Source organism: Candida oxycetoniae (genome assembly GCF_023343755.2).
Source record: "Candida oxycetoniae strain CBS 10844 chromosome Unknown scaffold7, whole genome shotgun sequence".
In the NCBI taxonomy this organism is placed as follows: Eukaryota; Fungi; Ascomycota; class Pichiomycetes; order Serinales; family Debaryomycetaceae; genus Lodderomyces; species Lodderomyces oxycetoniae.
Genome location: NW_026055364.1, coordinates 1 through 15,967, shown reverse-complemented (window position 1 = coordinate 15,967; position 15,967 = coordinate 1). Strand labels below are relative to the sequence as shown.

Here is a 15,967-nt window from a genome sequence, read left to right as displayed (position 1 = left end):
ATGACTCTATCAGCATAAAAAGAGATCTATTGTAAAAAGAAACATTGAGCACGATTCCCCTGATTGTTTTGGAAAACGTGCTAATTTTTTTCAACTTAACTGCCCTATCGTTTCCTATTTTTTGTATATTGTTATCTTGTTTAGTATATGAGTTGCATAGTAAACCTAAATGGTAGTGATTGTAAATAGCTATATTTTGATTACATCAAAATATGATATACATGAAATTTCTTGCAAAGATAAAATTTCTATGGAATCTCTTGCAAAAATTAGATATCCATGGAATCTCTTGAAAATAAGATATAGATGGAACCTCTTAAAATCAGATATAGATCTATATCTTCTTCAAAAATCAGGTATAGATGGAATCACTTTTAAAGATAGATTGATACACATTAGACGTTTGTTTACATAAATGATATGCCAGTGAAGGATTGCCTAATAGTTTACGGCATGTGGATATAAATTCAACCGAGATATTTACAAATTACGATGCAAATGCGCTACCCTTGACAACTTTTTCTGTAAGATATGCAACTCTACGCCTCAAAACCACTTTTGAAAAAAAGGTGGTGACTTTTTTTTTTTTGACGATAGTAGATTATTATAACTGGAAAGATGAACGCTGATTGGCCGACTCCTAATAATAAGAGGAGCAAATAGCATTTCAGAGTACTTGAGATATATGTACAGTAAGTTTATTGTTCTCTCATTGGTTGAATATAATCATATCTTTTTGGCACATAAGTGTTTTGCATCTTTTTTTTTTTTTTTTTTTTTTCTCCCCCTTCATCAAAAAAACCGTTTTGTTTCAATTAAGTTCGATTAAACGATAATATTCCCCTTTTCTCCAACGTTAAAAAGTAAAATAAGATAAAATAAGATAAATCACTTTTTTGTTTTTTTAAGAGTGGGGAAGCTTTTAGTTACAAACTCGTGTGTTCTTACTCATAATCTTGATAATGCGCATCCATGATAATAGGTAATGACGATGATAATATGCATATTATGTCGTCCTTCTCTCCTTTTTGTACGTATACGACATGTCTCAATTAAAAAAAAAAAAAAAAAATATTTAGTGGTTGTTACCTCTATTGTTGAGACGCAATATTAAAACGCAATATTATTTTTTGATAGAAAAGCAACATCATTTTTTTGATAGAGAAGCAACATTGATAGAGAAGCAACATTGATAGAGAAGCAACATTATTTTTAGATAGAGAATAAACAACCTATTGTTGATGGAACAGGTAAAGGGACTAAATTTTTAAAGATTGGCTTTGAAGGTTTGGTTATTTTGCAGGCTGGCTGGCTTGTCGAGAGAGGATTTTAAGGGTAGTGTACTCATCACAATTGTGGCGATCAACAAAGTCGATTGCAAAAATGCAAACTTTTGCCTCAAGGAGGAAAAAAATTGAATAATATCAAACCCGGAAATCTTCCATAATCCTTTGTCTTTTTTTTTTTATCTTTAAAAAACGTTGCAAGGTATATTGGAGTATTGTTTGAAGTTGTAAATTGTGGCTTATTGGACAGAAACTAATCTGGCTTTTTATCTTTTCAACTTAATCTGGCTTCATGCGCTTACATAGAGCGATAATCGGGGTAAGGCAGGTGGGCAGTCGAAAAAAGCAGAAAGTAGTGGAAAGTGGGAGTAAGTAGCGGTAATAAATAGGGGCTTTAGAAGAGGGAGGAGGAGGGAGGTACTAGTAAGTGAGAAGTCAGGAAGAGGTTAGTAGTTATAGGTTAGTAGTTATAGGTTAGTAGTTATAGGTTAGTAGTTATAGGTTAGTAGTTATAGGTTAGTAGTTATAGGTTAGTAGTTATAGGTTAGTAGTTATAGGTTAGTAGTGATGGGGGTGTGGCTATGAATTAAACCAATTGTATAGAAATTCAACTGTAACTCACTAATCAGGTGATAACTGTAAAACCACGAGATTTTTCTCTTTAGCTATTGCTGGTGCTACTATTTCAACTAACTTTTATTACATTCATTACATTAAGTACATTCATTGCCTCACTACATTCATCTCCACCACGTTCATTACTTTCAAAGCTTTTACCGCCGATGGTGCCGCCTGTTGTAGACGCTCTCCCTTTAGCTTTATCGTTTGATTTTCTAGTCAATGTGTTGCTCTACTATTGAGCAGAGCTCGATAGTGGAGTAGCTCAATAGTGCGGCTCAATAGAGGAGTTGCTCAATAGTGGAGCAGCTCGATAGTGTAGCAGCTCAATAGAGGAGTAGCTCAATAGTGTAGCTCAATAGTGTAACTCAATAGAGGAGCAGCTCAATAGAGGAGTAGCTCAATAGTGTAGCTCAATAGTGTAGCTCAATAGTGGAGCAGCTCAATAGTGTAGCTCAATAGAGGAGCAGCTCAATAGTGTAGCTCAATAGAGGAGTAGCTCAATAGTGTAGCTCAATAGAGGAGCAGCTCGATAGTGTAGCTCAATAGAGGAGCAGCTCGATAGTGTAGCTCAATAGTTGAGTAGCTCGATAGTGTAGCTCAATAGAGGAGCAGCTCGATAGTGTAGCTCAATAGTTGAGTAGCTCGATAGTGTAGCAGCTCAATAGTGTACCTCAATAGTGGAGTAGAATAGTGTGAATTTCTTTTTTTTCTTTTTAATTTTTCAATTGGACTTTAGGACATCGCGATGAGGTAATGTTTAGTATGAGGAAATGGCTAGTAAAACAGAGATAAACCAAATTCTTAATTCATTAGAACAAGAGTTTATTGACAATTTGTCCATTCATTTGTACTCTACATTCTTACTACACCGAGTTAATTGTGAATTTCCTCGCAAAATATGGGCAAATTGGCCAAAACTGTTTAATGACGTACCTATCCCAAATGTCAAATATGTTGATAACTTGATTAATGTGTATGACAATGAGGTATATGAACAAGATATTGAGGTGGAAAATACAATATTCGAAAGCTGTTTGCTTCAGTATGATAGGGTGATCAAACCGCGGCGTAAAAACCAAAAAAGAGTAAAGGACCTAGAGCAGCAGGAGCAGGAGCAGGACCTAGAGCAGCAGGAGCAGGACCTAGAGCAGCAGGAGCAGGACCTAGAGCAGCAGCACCAGGACCTAGAGCACCAAGAGCAGGATCTAAATAAGCCAATTCATGAAGTTACCTATATCGAGCTGCTACCGAACGCAAAACTGGCCTTGATGAATTGCATACATGCCCTTATTGAATTTAAGATACATCAAAAGATTGTTAAAATGAAACAGGAGGGTAAAATAGAAACAAACTTGAGCATGACTGACTCGGGACTAACGGGGGACATCCTTGTCGTACACAGTCAACTTGCTAATAAATTTGATCTGATGCTCAATACTTTAATGCAACTGCATGTTCCTACGAACCAAAAGAAAAAACTTAATGATGTAATACGATGGTACGATGTGTTACAAGCAGCAATGACCAATGACTTACAATCAGCTTCAGGTAGTACAGCTAGTACTATTGAAATGTATGAAAGGCTACATCAACGATTTAAAGATCTATTTGAAAATGTAAGGAACGTTTATGAATTCGACGACACAATGGACGAGTCTCAACGCAACTCAATAATCACAGAAAGCGGAGGCTTTAACGTGTCCAGCTATCGCGAGTATTTAACGAATTTCCCACGCTCTCGTGGTGGAGTTGGTTACGATTCCTCTTCTCCTTTAACTATGAATCAAAAAAAAGAAGTGCTCAAGAAGAAAAAAATAGAACAGAACATTTTAAACATCATGAAACTTGCCAGAGAGCAACAACAACAACAAAAACAGCAGCAGCTGGTGATGTTAGACAAGGAAAGTTTAGTCAAAACCTATACAATCTAAAGATCATATTCAAAATTAATCAATTTAGTTTTACATTATTATATGAACATTTTATATTCCCCAAATAAATTACCTCTTCTACTCTTTTTCCCTCCTAATCTATGCCCAAACCAAACAAAAACAAAAACAAAATTTACAAATAAAACAAAAGCAAAAAACCTCCCCCCCCCACTAAAAACACTAGTGAGAAATACCTTTAGTTTCCCTTTTCGTAAGTAGTCTCAATCTCTGTGTTGAAGATTACATCCCAAAACCTCGAACTGACACCAAAACCCATTTCGTAATTCTTGTAGTGATGTTCTAAATGATAGGTTTTCAAACTCTGATAAAATTTTGGTAACCTAGAATGATGCAAGACATAATGAGTAACGTCATATATGATGTAACCCAAAGTACCACCAGCAAATCCTGAACAAGCCATATAAAATGGAAACAACTTGAAAATCAATTTGTAGAATGGGAATGCCAATACGACAAACAAGGTAGGGGGTAAAACTAACCTATAACCATCCATAGGTAAATAATGGTGAATTCCATGTAACAAAAAGTGCACACAAAAGAAATAAGGATGATCAGGTAAATGTTTATCGACATGGAAAAGAAACCTGTGCAAGCAGTATTCCACAAGTGTCCAAACAAATAATCCCATAGCCCAAAGGCTCAAAGCAACAACTGGATGTTGGTTCGTGAATCCGATATAGAACAAATAAAAATTTGGAGGAATCCAAACCAAAGGAACGACCCACCAAGGAGTTAATGAAATAGGTTCCAAAAAGTTACCAAATAATGGTGCTGAGCCTTTACCATAGTGTCTTGGTCTATGAACTTGATCCAAGTAAAAATCCTTTGTAAAGTTACTTTTCAATAGTTGCATGAGCAAAGGTTTGTTTAAATCCAAAAACTTGTGCACTGTGGCATCCTTGGAGAAATCAGTTTGAATCCATAATTTATCCAATGTAGGTAAATTCTCGTGAAATTCGTACATGTCATACTCTGTTTCGTTGGGATAATTCAACTTGACTTCAACCAAGGTTTTATTCTTGTTATTTATCAATTCTCGCTCCTCAACCTCCGTGGCCATGTATCCAACAAGCATACCATCGTCCAACATTTCATAAGCACTTTCTGAATGCTTATGACTTGCGGAATCAGCCATGATCTCGGTTACATCTTTACCTGCGTACTGCAATATCAAATCTCCGCCACCAGGGTGCTCATCGAGAAAGCCGGTAACATTATAGATTTTTCTTTGATACAATGTCACCCAACAGTCGGTTTTTTGGTTATGTTTAGCAACTTCTGCTGCCGATATCAAGGGTAAACTTCGTGACATCTACAAAATGGATCTAGCTTGGGGAGAACTCTGTTTGAATTGCCTTAATCTGAGAAGGACTCTGTTTGAATTGCCTTAATCTGAGAAGGACTCTGTTTGAATTGCCTTAATCTGAGAAGGACTCTGTTTGAATTGCCTTAATCTGAAAGGACTCTGTTTGAATTGCCCTTATTCTAAGTTGACCTTATTTGGTTTGCCTTAATCTGAGGAAAACTCTGTTTGAATCGCCTTTATTCTAAGTTGGCCTAGTCTAAGTTGACCTTATTTGGTTTGCCTTAATCTGAGGAGAACCTTATTTGGTGTAGCACTTATTGGTTGGACCTTATTTGGTTTAGCACTTATTTGGTTTAGCACTTATTTGATTTAGCACTTATTTGGTTTAGCACTTATTTGATTTGGCTTTTATTTGATTTGGCTTTTATTTGATTTGTTTGTTATTTTTTTTGTTGGTACCTTTGACTATTTTTATAAAACAAATTACGCGTTTCAACTCACACACTTGCACTCACACTCACACACTTTCTTTGCTCCGTGGTACCAAGTGGTGTGACAAATAAGTTTAGTTTTATATCTATTTTGAAATGCACCAAAAAAAAAATTTTTCAATTTTTCAATTTTTCAATTTTTCAATTTTTCAAAACTCTATTCTATTTTCCTTTTCATCCAGTCCTTTGACATTTGGCATGTGCACCAATACATACATATGGGTTTTCGCCATTTTCTTTTTCTTTTTTCAGCAGCAGTGGGTTGTGTTGAAAAAAGAAAAAGCAATAACAAGGACCCACCTCAAAGCTTAGAAGAGAGTTGGGGTGTAATTGACAAGTTTGGCTTAAATAGGCAATGGGGAATCTTTTTTCTCGCGTAGCTTCAATTTATGTTTTTTTTTTCTGCACCATCGAGTGAAGCCGAGATGGTGGAGCACCACTGACTCTATCTAAAGTAGCGGCACTATCGCGACACTCTCGAGCGAAGCGAGATGGTGGAGCAGCACTAGCTGCCACCGGCACTATTGCGACACCATCGCGACATTCTCGAGCGAAGCTAGTGTGCCCTCCATTAGCCAATAGTAGTTTTTCTTTTACAAAACATCTAACCAAATCCTTAAATCCTTAAATCCTTAAATCCTTTTAGTTGCTTCTGTGAATTTTTGTCTAATGGTTTATGTATTGTATTCTTTTCCAGCTAATCTTTCATCTTGTCGTTTAAGTTTTTGTTTTTTTTCTGTACCACTATGAGCCGAGCAATGGAAAAATAATCTCACGCGTTTTTCCACCTAGTAATTAATCAAAGTAACACAAGATGACTAGACTGTGGGAGGACTGGGCTGTAGATTAATAGACTGTAGATTACTAGACTCTGGGATTACAAGACCATATGATTTGTAGACTTTGTTAAATATTATCTCCTCATTTTTTTAGAGATTATCGTCATTTTGTTTGATTATTTCCTTATTTTGTTAGAGATTATTTCCTGCTGTTTATGCCTTTCTTTTTTCCTATTCAAGCCATACGACTACACTATCGAGGAACTAGACTCACTATCGAGGAACTAGACTACAGCTATGCGTCTACACACTCGAGGAACTAGACTACAGCTATGCGACTACACACTCGAGGAACTGGACTACAGCTATGCGTCTACACACTCGAGGAACTAGACTACAGCTATGCGTCTACACACTCGAGGAACTGGACTACAGCCATGCGACTACACTATCTCGTTCCTCGATAGTGTGCAGTCTAGTTCCTCGATAGTGTGCAGTCTAGTTCCTCGATAGTGAGTAGTTTTTTCAATTCGTCAACAATTTGCAAATCAATCTCGATCAAAATCTGTAATAATGAACTGATTTCAGCTATAACTTCTAATTCTCTATCGTTTTTAGCCTTGATGCGCTTGCACCCTCCACCACTGTACACCCCCCCATGTAGGGATGTATAACCTTTTTCAATTTCTTCCCCAACTTCAGTGCTCACCAGTACAGGAAGCACGGGGACAAAAAAACCGTCAAGCAAATTTTCATCCTCACCACCTTCACCACCATCAAGCAAATTTACATTTTCACCACCTTCACCACCATCATTCACGTTTCTACCAAATTCAATCTCAAATCCTCTAGCTTTTGGATCTAATGTAGTATACTCATACTCCTCTACCAAGGATTCTGCCAATGGCGATGTTGGCGTAAAATAGAAACTTCCTTCCGTAGATAACAAATCTTGAAGCAAATCACCATCAAGTACTTCTCGTTCGGAGTTGGAAGTTTGTGGGCTACTATCATTACTGCTCGTCATAAATGGGTCCGTATATGTGATCATACTTGCCTGTCGTGTATTAACTACACCAAGACTCTTTACCAATGGAATTAATATTTGGTTGCAAAAAAAAATTGTATCTATACATAGAGACAAACACCCATTTGGTTCAACTGAAAACCAGAAATGTGTTCCTACAAGTGGCTTACAACGAACCCTAGACCCACTGTGGTGGCCCACAGTGGCTTATAATGGCTCAAAGTAAACACTACAACAAACCCCTCTATGGAAAAAACGCCCTTCTTCTCTTTTTGTATATTCATTCCTAATTCATTTTCATGCAATTATACTAGAGTCTCTACTCAACGTTACATTTGCACCATCTTCATTAGAAACCACATCCAATTCAATGGATATCGAATCCCTCTCATCTTCCTCCTCGTAATGAATATTGTCGGCAGTAATGTACTCTGCAACAGGACCTCTTTTTCTTCCTTCATTTTTATATTCTTCAGTTGTTAATGGTACTAGCATATCCTCCTCCTCAAAAATCACCTCGTTTTCACTAAAGTGCATCTGATCTTCCTTAATTTGAACAACAACTTCCTCGTTGTTGTCATCGTCGTCACCATCATGTTCAAGATCTTCATCTTCATCATCACTGAGCTTGCCACTAACACTCATATCCTCACTTTCCATGTGCTCTACATGTAAAGTATGGTCAACCAAATTCAAGTATGCGTACATAAAGTTAGACAAGAGTACTTGCTCACGAAGTGATCTCTTGGGGTTGGCCAATTTTAGGTGGCTCAATCGATAAATGGCCCGCTCAACATGAACAGGAAATCTATAATCCAACATTACAATGGTGGATTGTGATGGTGGTGGCAAGGGGAAACCAAATGCTGAATCAGTGAATTGTATGGGCTGGTTGGCTTTTGACGTTCTTTTGATCTGTTTCTTGATTTTTTCTTGAATATCAAGTTTATTAAGGTGTTCTTTTTCTATGCTGGTAGGTGATAATGGAGCTTGTTGTTCGGATTCGCATTGCTCTAATTGTGAAGTTTTGGTATTATCATCAACTTGGGGCGCTGATGAAGATGATGATGATGATGAAGAAGAAGATGATGATGATGTTGGTGTTGCTTTTTCTTTTCTTTTATTGTTGTGACGATTTCGTTTATGTTTCTTTATAATCAGTTTCTTCCTAATTTCCTCTTCTTCTTCTACTTCTTCCTCTTCTTCATTTTCATCAGTGTCTTTGCGTTCTCCTTCTGCTGCTGCTGCTTTTCCCTTATCATCAACTAATATTATTGATTCTTTTACTTTTTCATCTTTACTGAATTTACCGGATTTACTGGATTTACTGGATTTGTTGTTGTTGTTGCTGCTGCTCAGTTCTAAAGGTTGATCTTGAGTCATAGTTTTCGACTGCACCACTTCCATCCTATCAACATCGTCACTAGCTAATGGTGATTGGTTCGCACCATGCTGATGCAAAAAAGATTTCTTGATAGTATGACTCTTTTGTTCTTCAGCTTTTTCTTCACTCAACCTCTTCTTTTGTGCTAAACCTTCATTTTTCAAAACATTCAACGAATTTAATTTATCCTTCACTTCATTTAATTTCACTTTCGATCTCTTCTTAAACAATCCACTAGTTTTCTTCTTCAATGGCTTAGTGGGACTATGATGGTTGGATTCATAATCAACTGCAACACCGTCCATTTGGTTACTATTACTGTTATTGTTATTATTATTATTATTACCATTACTATTATTACTATCCTGTGAGTGAATGGACTGCGTGGTTGAGGCGTTATTCAAATTCGCCTTGGATTTCTTCTTGAACAATTTAGATAAAACATTCTCCTTATCCGAATTGAACGAAGCAAGTTCGGCATTCTCTGTATGTGACGATGATGATTTTCGATGTTTTGGTTCTTGCAGTAGTAACAATGTTTCTTTTGACTCGTCACGCACTTCGGGACTAGAAAATGATCTAATAGGTACCTTGTTATTTTCGGAAACGGGTGGTAGGTTCGAAGTATCAATGGAAGACAAACTAGACGATCTATCTCTTAGCCAATTCCAGCTTTTCTTCTTCTTCAATTTTGCTTCTTCGTCAGTAATTGCACCTGGTAACAATCCAAACGATTTTTTCTTTCTTACATTCTTCATCGATTGACTATCATCTTCCTTCTTCTTGTTATTGTTGTTGTCATCACTCTTCTTTCCTTGTTTAATACCCATTTTCTCCTCGTAATTATTTGAATCAATAATTTGAACACTAGCCTTGTTGAATAATTTGGTATTGACCTTGGTTGCCTTGGAAGATGTTTTCACCGTCAGAGCATCTGAAGTATTACCATATTTACGTTCCGTGCCGGATTTACTTTGTTGCTGCTGTTGTTGTTGTTGCTGCTGTTGCTGCTGCTGCTGCTGCTGCTGTTGTTGTTGCTGTTGTTGTTGTTGCTGTTGTTGTTGTTGTTGTTGCTGTTGTTGCTGTTGTTGTTGTTGTCGTTGTTGTTGTTGTTGCTGCTGCTGCTGCTGCTGTTGTCGTTGTTGTTGTTGTTCCAATTCGGTAAACGGAGAATAATATTCTTGTAACAGTGGCGTTGCCGGAAGGGCATAATCGAGACGTAACTCCTTATTTTGAGGTGTGAATGATCCATTTTGATTAGATGGTTGTTGATTTGGTTTTCCTTGCTCGATGTTGTTGTTGTCATCATCATCAACAGTATCCAAATAAGCACCATCAACAGTAGGGATATTTGCAAAAATATCTTCATCTTCATCCTTGACCTTAGAAGCTACCGATTCCCTAACTTGGAATGGTGTTCTAATGTTCTCCATACCTCTAAACTCCAATTCTGTATCATTCTGCATACCTAAAGGATCATCAGTAGATAAATCTTGATAGCTCAAGTCAAAACTGATCTCAGGGTGACTTACGCCTTTACCAATAACATCGTCTTGCTCAACAAATTTTAGCTGGCTTTTTGGCTCATCTACTTTGTCATATTCATTGGCATGATGACGAGAACCAAAACGGCTATGACGAGAATCGGAAAGTGGGGGACGTGTACGATAATAATCGTCATAATTGGCTTGTCTATGTTTCCTACTTGTTTGTTTTTCACTAATTTCTTCACTTTTGCTTAAACTTTCCTTAAACTCATTAATTTCTGACCTTAACAAATCTAAATTTTGATGCAATTGCTGTGAGCGCGGGACCATGACATTGGACACTGGTGGATAGCCATGTTGTTTCTCTTTAGTGGGATGTTTCAAAGTATTTGTGTCTTTGACCTTTAACCCTTTTTGTACTTGATTTCGATTTATTTCTTTGTATTGTAATCTCTGTTGCTTATATCGTGTAGGAGTCAGAACCATAAAATCGTTAGTGTCAATGTTAGAGGCGGAAGAGAGCTTGTTACTTGTTGCTGCTCTGTGCCTCTGAGAGGGGGTCTGAGAAATTGGCGAGAGTGAGTAATTTGAATGCTGGTGTTGTTGCTGGTGTTGGTGTTGGTGTTGGTGTTGGCTCTGGCGTTGTTGGTACTGGTGCTGATGTTGGTATTGTTGGTATTGTTGTTGTTGTTGTTGTTGTTGTTGTTGTTGTTGTTGTTGTTGTTGTTGTTGTTTTGAGCGTACTGATCCATCTGGCATTGAACTATGACGGCTTTTTTGTTGATATAACCCTTGTTCCGGATACATATGCAACAGCTGAGTTTGTTCTTGGTAATTATGATTATGCACTGAGGCCGATCCATACATAGACTGCTGTGGAGGTGAAGTCGGTCGGTGACGACGAGACTCTTCATCTTTTCTCCGATGGTTTCCACCACCACCACCATAAGAGTTTGATGTATTTGCATTTTTCCTGTCTTTATTAATGTGTAAAAATTCTGACTTAATTGGTGGAGAGTCTTTGGATTTCTTAGTAGGCATACGATTGAAATTCACAAGTGGGGACTCAGTCATGTATGGACCACTATTTGACAATGATGTCAGCATATTCTCCACTGATAGGTCAATTGGGAACTGTAAGTTACCCTTACTAGAAGAGCTTCTTCGTGATTCTAAACTAGGATCACTAGGTTTTCTATAATTAAATAATAATTGAGAATTCCTTGAGTTATATTTCCTTTGAAAGGAAGGTGATGACAGGGTAGTTGGAGTTGGTGGGAAGGGGAGTATTTTATTGGTGTGTTTAGATGGCAATAATGATGGCGCTGACGCCGATGATGATGATGTTGGTGATGGCAATGATGTAGCCATTGACTCACTAGCAGGAGAATAGTCCATGTCCCGTTTTCGATAATCTGTTCTCCTACTCCTTTTTAGTGCAAAATCACTTGAATTATTGGTGTTGGTTGGAAAGGGCCCAATACTCAAATCAAGATTATCTATTGAATCTTTATATGAACGTAACAAGGATTGTTTAAACTGTTGCTGTAAGCGGTGTTGCAAATGTAAAGTATTCGAGGGGGCATTTCCCTCATCCAGTTCATTAGGAGGAGATCTATTCAACTCATCAAATGCCATTTTTTCCACATCGGTATACCCTAGTAAGTTTGAAGATAATGTTCTAGCCACAGTGACTGCATCTGATTTATCCAATCCAGCCTTTTTCGACAATTGTTGTAATTCTGAAGTTAATTCTCTCAACGATGGGTTCAGAATTCTCTTTTGAGATTCTCTTTTTGCCGATGAGTCTTTCAGAGGTGAATTCGACTCTGAGTTCAGAGATTTTGACAATGAGAATCTTTTCTGATCGAGTTCATCACCAGCATTTTGCTCAAGTGAATGTGATTTCATGTCTGTTGTGCCATCTCTTGCTCCCGATGCAGCAGTAGCAGCAGCAGCTAATAATGATGCTTCCTCCTCCTCCTCCTCCTCCTCTTCTCCTCCTTCTCCTTCTCCTTCTCCTTCTTCTTCTCCTCCTTCTTCTCCACCTGTTCCTCCTTGTGTTGTTGTTTCTGTAGTGTCCAAAGTGCTATGTGACAATGTCGATCTTCTCGACAAGACTTTCTGTTTTGTCAACTTTTTATCCAAAATCTCCTCAAACTGATTCTTAATTAGCGATTTAAAAGATTCCGGATTAATCTGCGGGTGCATATTTGCAGGTACCCAAATTAAGCCACTAGAGGAGTCATAAACTTGATCATCTGTCGCGTCGGAATACAGATCTTGACTTTCTGCGGTGGTTATACTCGAGTTATCATTCAAGAGGCTTTTTCTCTTGATGGGACTAGGGGATTTGCTTGTTGTTGCAGTTTGATGATTTTCATTGGAGGAAGTTGAATGTTGACGAGAAGGATGGTGGTGATGGTGGGTTATTTGCCTTCTTGGAGAGGTTCTTGAGACGGGTATTGTGTGGTAAGGTATCTCTTCATCAGCACCTTCGTTTTCGTCGCCTTGCAACAGGACGCCAGTTGCAGCGAGAACCTGGGCTGGGTTAGCAGAGCCACTTGAATTACAAGTGGGGAAAATGGAGCCAGTTGCAGCGAAAACCTGGGCCGGGTTAGCAGAGCCACTTGAATTACAAGTGGGGAAAATGGAGCCACTATTGATATCTGACAAGCTGGTATTTGGAGGAAGATCAGGATCATACTGCATCATATGGCCTATGGACAAACGTTTCAAAGCAGTAACCATCTGCTTTTCCTTTTCAAGATCCTGTACAGCATACTCATAATCTTGATCATTTTGTAGCGACGAACTGGATAGGGACATTAACAGGGGAATAAGTAATCAATCATAAGTCTGAAATCGGAACCAATCTGCGTTTCCCAAATAACAAAGGAGTGGGTGTCTGTGGGTGTGGGTGTGGGTGTGGGGGGGAAACTGTAGCCTAAGCGAAAGTATAGTAGTAGCTGTATACTAGTACCAGTAATATCAACTCTAAAAAGCGTTTACCAACCAAGAGTTACTTTGCTCAACTTGTCTTGTTGTTGTTTTATTATTGTAAAAAATTACAATTTTCAGAAAGGGAAATCAAAAACAGACGATCAAACGAACCAGTTGGAAGAAGAAAAATTTTTTAGGTCTACAGGAGGTGTGACAAGAGACAATAGGAAGAGACACTATCAAGCGACACTATCGAGCGAAGCGAGATAGTGGAGCATCACTGACTGCTATTATCGAGCGACACTATTGTGCGACACTATTGAGCGACACTATTGAGCGACACTATCGAGCGAAGCGAGATAGTGGAGCATCACTAACTGATACTATCACTGACTGATACTATCAATCACTGACTATCAATCACTGACTATCAATCACTGACTGCTCAAGAGTATTGGTCAGTACTGCTCCACTATCTCGCTTCGCTCGATAGTAGCGATAAGATAGTAGTACTCTATAAATACTATAGTTGTGTTGTAGTGATTGATAGTCAATAATCGATAGTATCAAAGAGATGAGTAGAAATACAAGAAATAAATACCAATAAAGATTTGTCAATAGAAATTTGTAGAATTTTTAAATAGCCTCTTGCTCCACTATCGAGCAATGCGAGATATTGTAGCTAAAGATTCGCTCGATAGTGTAGCTAGAAATTCGCTCGATAGTGTAGCTAGAGATTCGCTCGATAGTGTAGCTAGAGATTCGCTCGATAGTGTAGCTAGAGACTCGCTCGATAGTGTAGCTAGAGACTCGCTCGATAGTGTAGCTAGAGACTCGCTCGATAGTGTAGCTAGAGATTTGTAGCATTTTTAAACAGCCTCTTGCTCCACTATCTCGCTTCGCTCGATAGTGTAGAGTGTAGCTACTTTTGGGCATGCAACCTCAAATTTTACTTTTCTTACTCCTTTCTACTCTTGAAATTCATTCAAGAAAAGCTTAATGTTTCACTACAGTTTGGTTGAAATGAGGAGAAATGAATCATTATAAACTACAACTGATTACATCCTTGACTCCTCTTTTTGAATCTGGTCACGTGATATAAAAGGGGAAACTAGACACTATCGAGCAAAGCGAGATAGTAGAGTACTGACCAACACTTTTGAGCAGTACTGACCAACCTAGCCACTATCTCGCTTTGCTCGATAGTGGAGTACTGACCAACACTTTTGAGCAGTACTGAGCATCCTTTTGAGCAGTACTGACCAATAGATACTCGATAGAAGAAAGTCTCTAGTAGTAGTGCTCTATAATCTGCTTTTGAGTATCTACTATCTAGGAACAAATAGTAGATAGTACTCAATAAAAGTACTCTAGTGGTCTCCCCTCGAGATAGTAGAAGTCTCTAGTAGTAGTGTTCTAGTGGATACAGTACTCTTTAAAGGGACACCATATAGCTGTAATACCTTGAAAGGTGTTGGTTTAACCTCTAACTTGCGAGGATCCTTGACATTTAATAGGACTTGAAAGTTAAAGTCGTCAAGTATGCAAATATTCAATCATTTCGAAACACTCTCATTGACCAATCAAACCCGTGTGCATGCAACAATTGAGCCAGTATCAAACAGTCGTTCTTCAAGTAATAACTCTTGAAAGACATGCTTTTACCTGGAACCATGAGTTTACCTGCTTTTACCTGGAACCATAATTTCCCTGCTTTTACCTGGAACCATAATTTCCCTGATTTTACCTGGAACAATAATTTCCCTGCTTTTACCTGCTTTTGCCCGTGTTTGGCTGTTTATTCTACTCAATATTTTGTCTTACAAGTTTTGCTAAAATGGCTGCAAATTTTGACCAATGACACAAAGAGAATATTTGAAACGATACATACTGCTCAATAAAACTTTTCGAATATCAGTCAACTCTATGTAGAAGCAAAGGCTTAAATAAATGTATTGCAAATAGCAATCTTTAACTCTAAAAAAAAAATAAACCCAACCCCCCCCCACTGAGCACTTGGAATTGGATGGTTCTCTGGAGCTGTGCAATTCAACGGTTTTTTCTACTATTCGCCGAAATCACGTGACTTGGAATCAGAGTAGTTAGTAGATGGCATCTCCTTTAGAGATGTTATCCTTTTAGCCAAGTCAGTAAGCTCCACTATCTCGATCTGCTTGATAGTGCCGAGACTGTGAAAACCTAGAAAAATCTCTACAGCAAGAAATTCACTTAGTCAAGCAAACCTATTTACTGAACTATTTAAAATCGTACAACTAAAAATAGTTCAGGACTGTAAATACGATTTCCTTTTCCTGACTATATATCCTTTTGTCTAGTGATGGTGCTCATAACTACTAGTAATGGCTCTTGTATTAAAAAGAAATTTTTAACCTTAATCTCTACCCGTTGACTCATTTTTAAAAAAATTGAATAATTTTTCAGTTTTTTTTTTTTATTTATTTAGAATAATCGACATTCTTCAACACAACATTGGTATTGAACAACACCTTTTGCTGTAGGAAATAGTTGCTAAGCTGGAAAAGCGAGAAAGAGGAAACCAATAGCCTGTTGCTAATTGAGATTTTACGGAAATAGGTTTTATCCTGAGCTCAAAAAAGGTTATTTTTTTTTTTTTTTTTTTTTTTTGTCATGTCAAGATCTCCGTTATTAGGTTAAAGATCCTCCAACTCG

At 37.8% G+C, this 15,967-nt stretch overlaps 3 protein-coding genes across 3 annotated transcripts; 1 reads left to right on the top strand and 2 right to left on the bottom strand. All coding sequences in view use genetic code 12, as the record gives it.

The window, feature by feature from the left end:
* Window positions 1-1,578: 1,578 nt before the first annotated feature.
* On the top strand, window positions 1,579-3,838 carry KGF56_000460 (uncharacterized protein; the record flags this gene model as incomplete). Its single annotated transcript, XM_049326038.1, has 2 exons — window positions 1,579-1,605; window positions 2,669-3,838. The coding sequence occupies 2 exons, from the start codon at window positions 1,579-1,581 to the stop codon at window positions 3,836-3,838; spliced, it is 1,197 nt and encodes a 398-aa protein (XP_049182360.1).
* Window positions 3,839-4,034: 196 nt separating this feature from the next.
* On the bottom strand, window positions 4,035-5,171 carry SCS7 (fatty acid alpha-hydroxylase; the record flags this gene model as incomplete). The annotated part of the gene is made up of 1 exon (XM_049326026.1): window positions 4,035-5,171. One exon carries the CDS (start codon window positions 5,169-5,171, stop codon window positions 4,035-4,037), a length of 1,137 nt encoding a protein of 378 aa, XP_049182359.1.
* A 1,739-nt stretch (window positions 5,172-6,910) lies between these two features.
* On the bottom strand, window positions 6,911-13,162 carry ZDS1 (Zds1p; the record flags this gene model as incomplete). The annotated part of the gene is made up of 2 exons (XM_049326015.1): window positions 6,911-7,454; window positions 7,791-13,162. 2 exons carry the CDS (start codon window positions 13,160-13,162, stop codon window positions 6,911-6,913), a joined length of 5,916 nt encoding a protein of 1,971 aa, XP_049182358.1.
* Window positions 13,163-15,967: the final 2,805 nt, after the last annotated feature.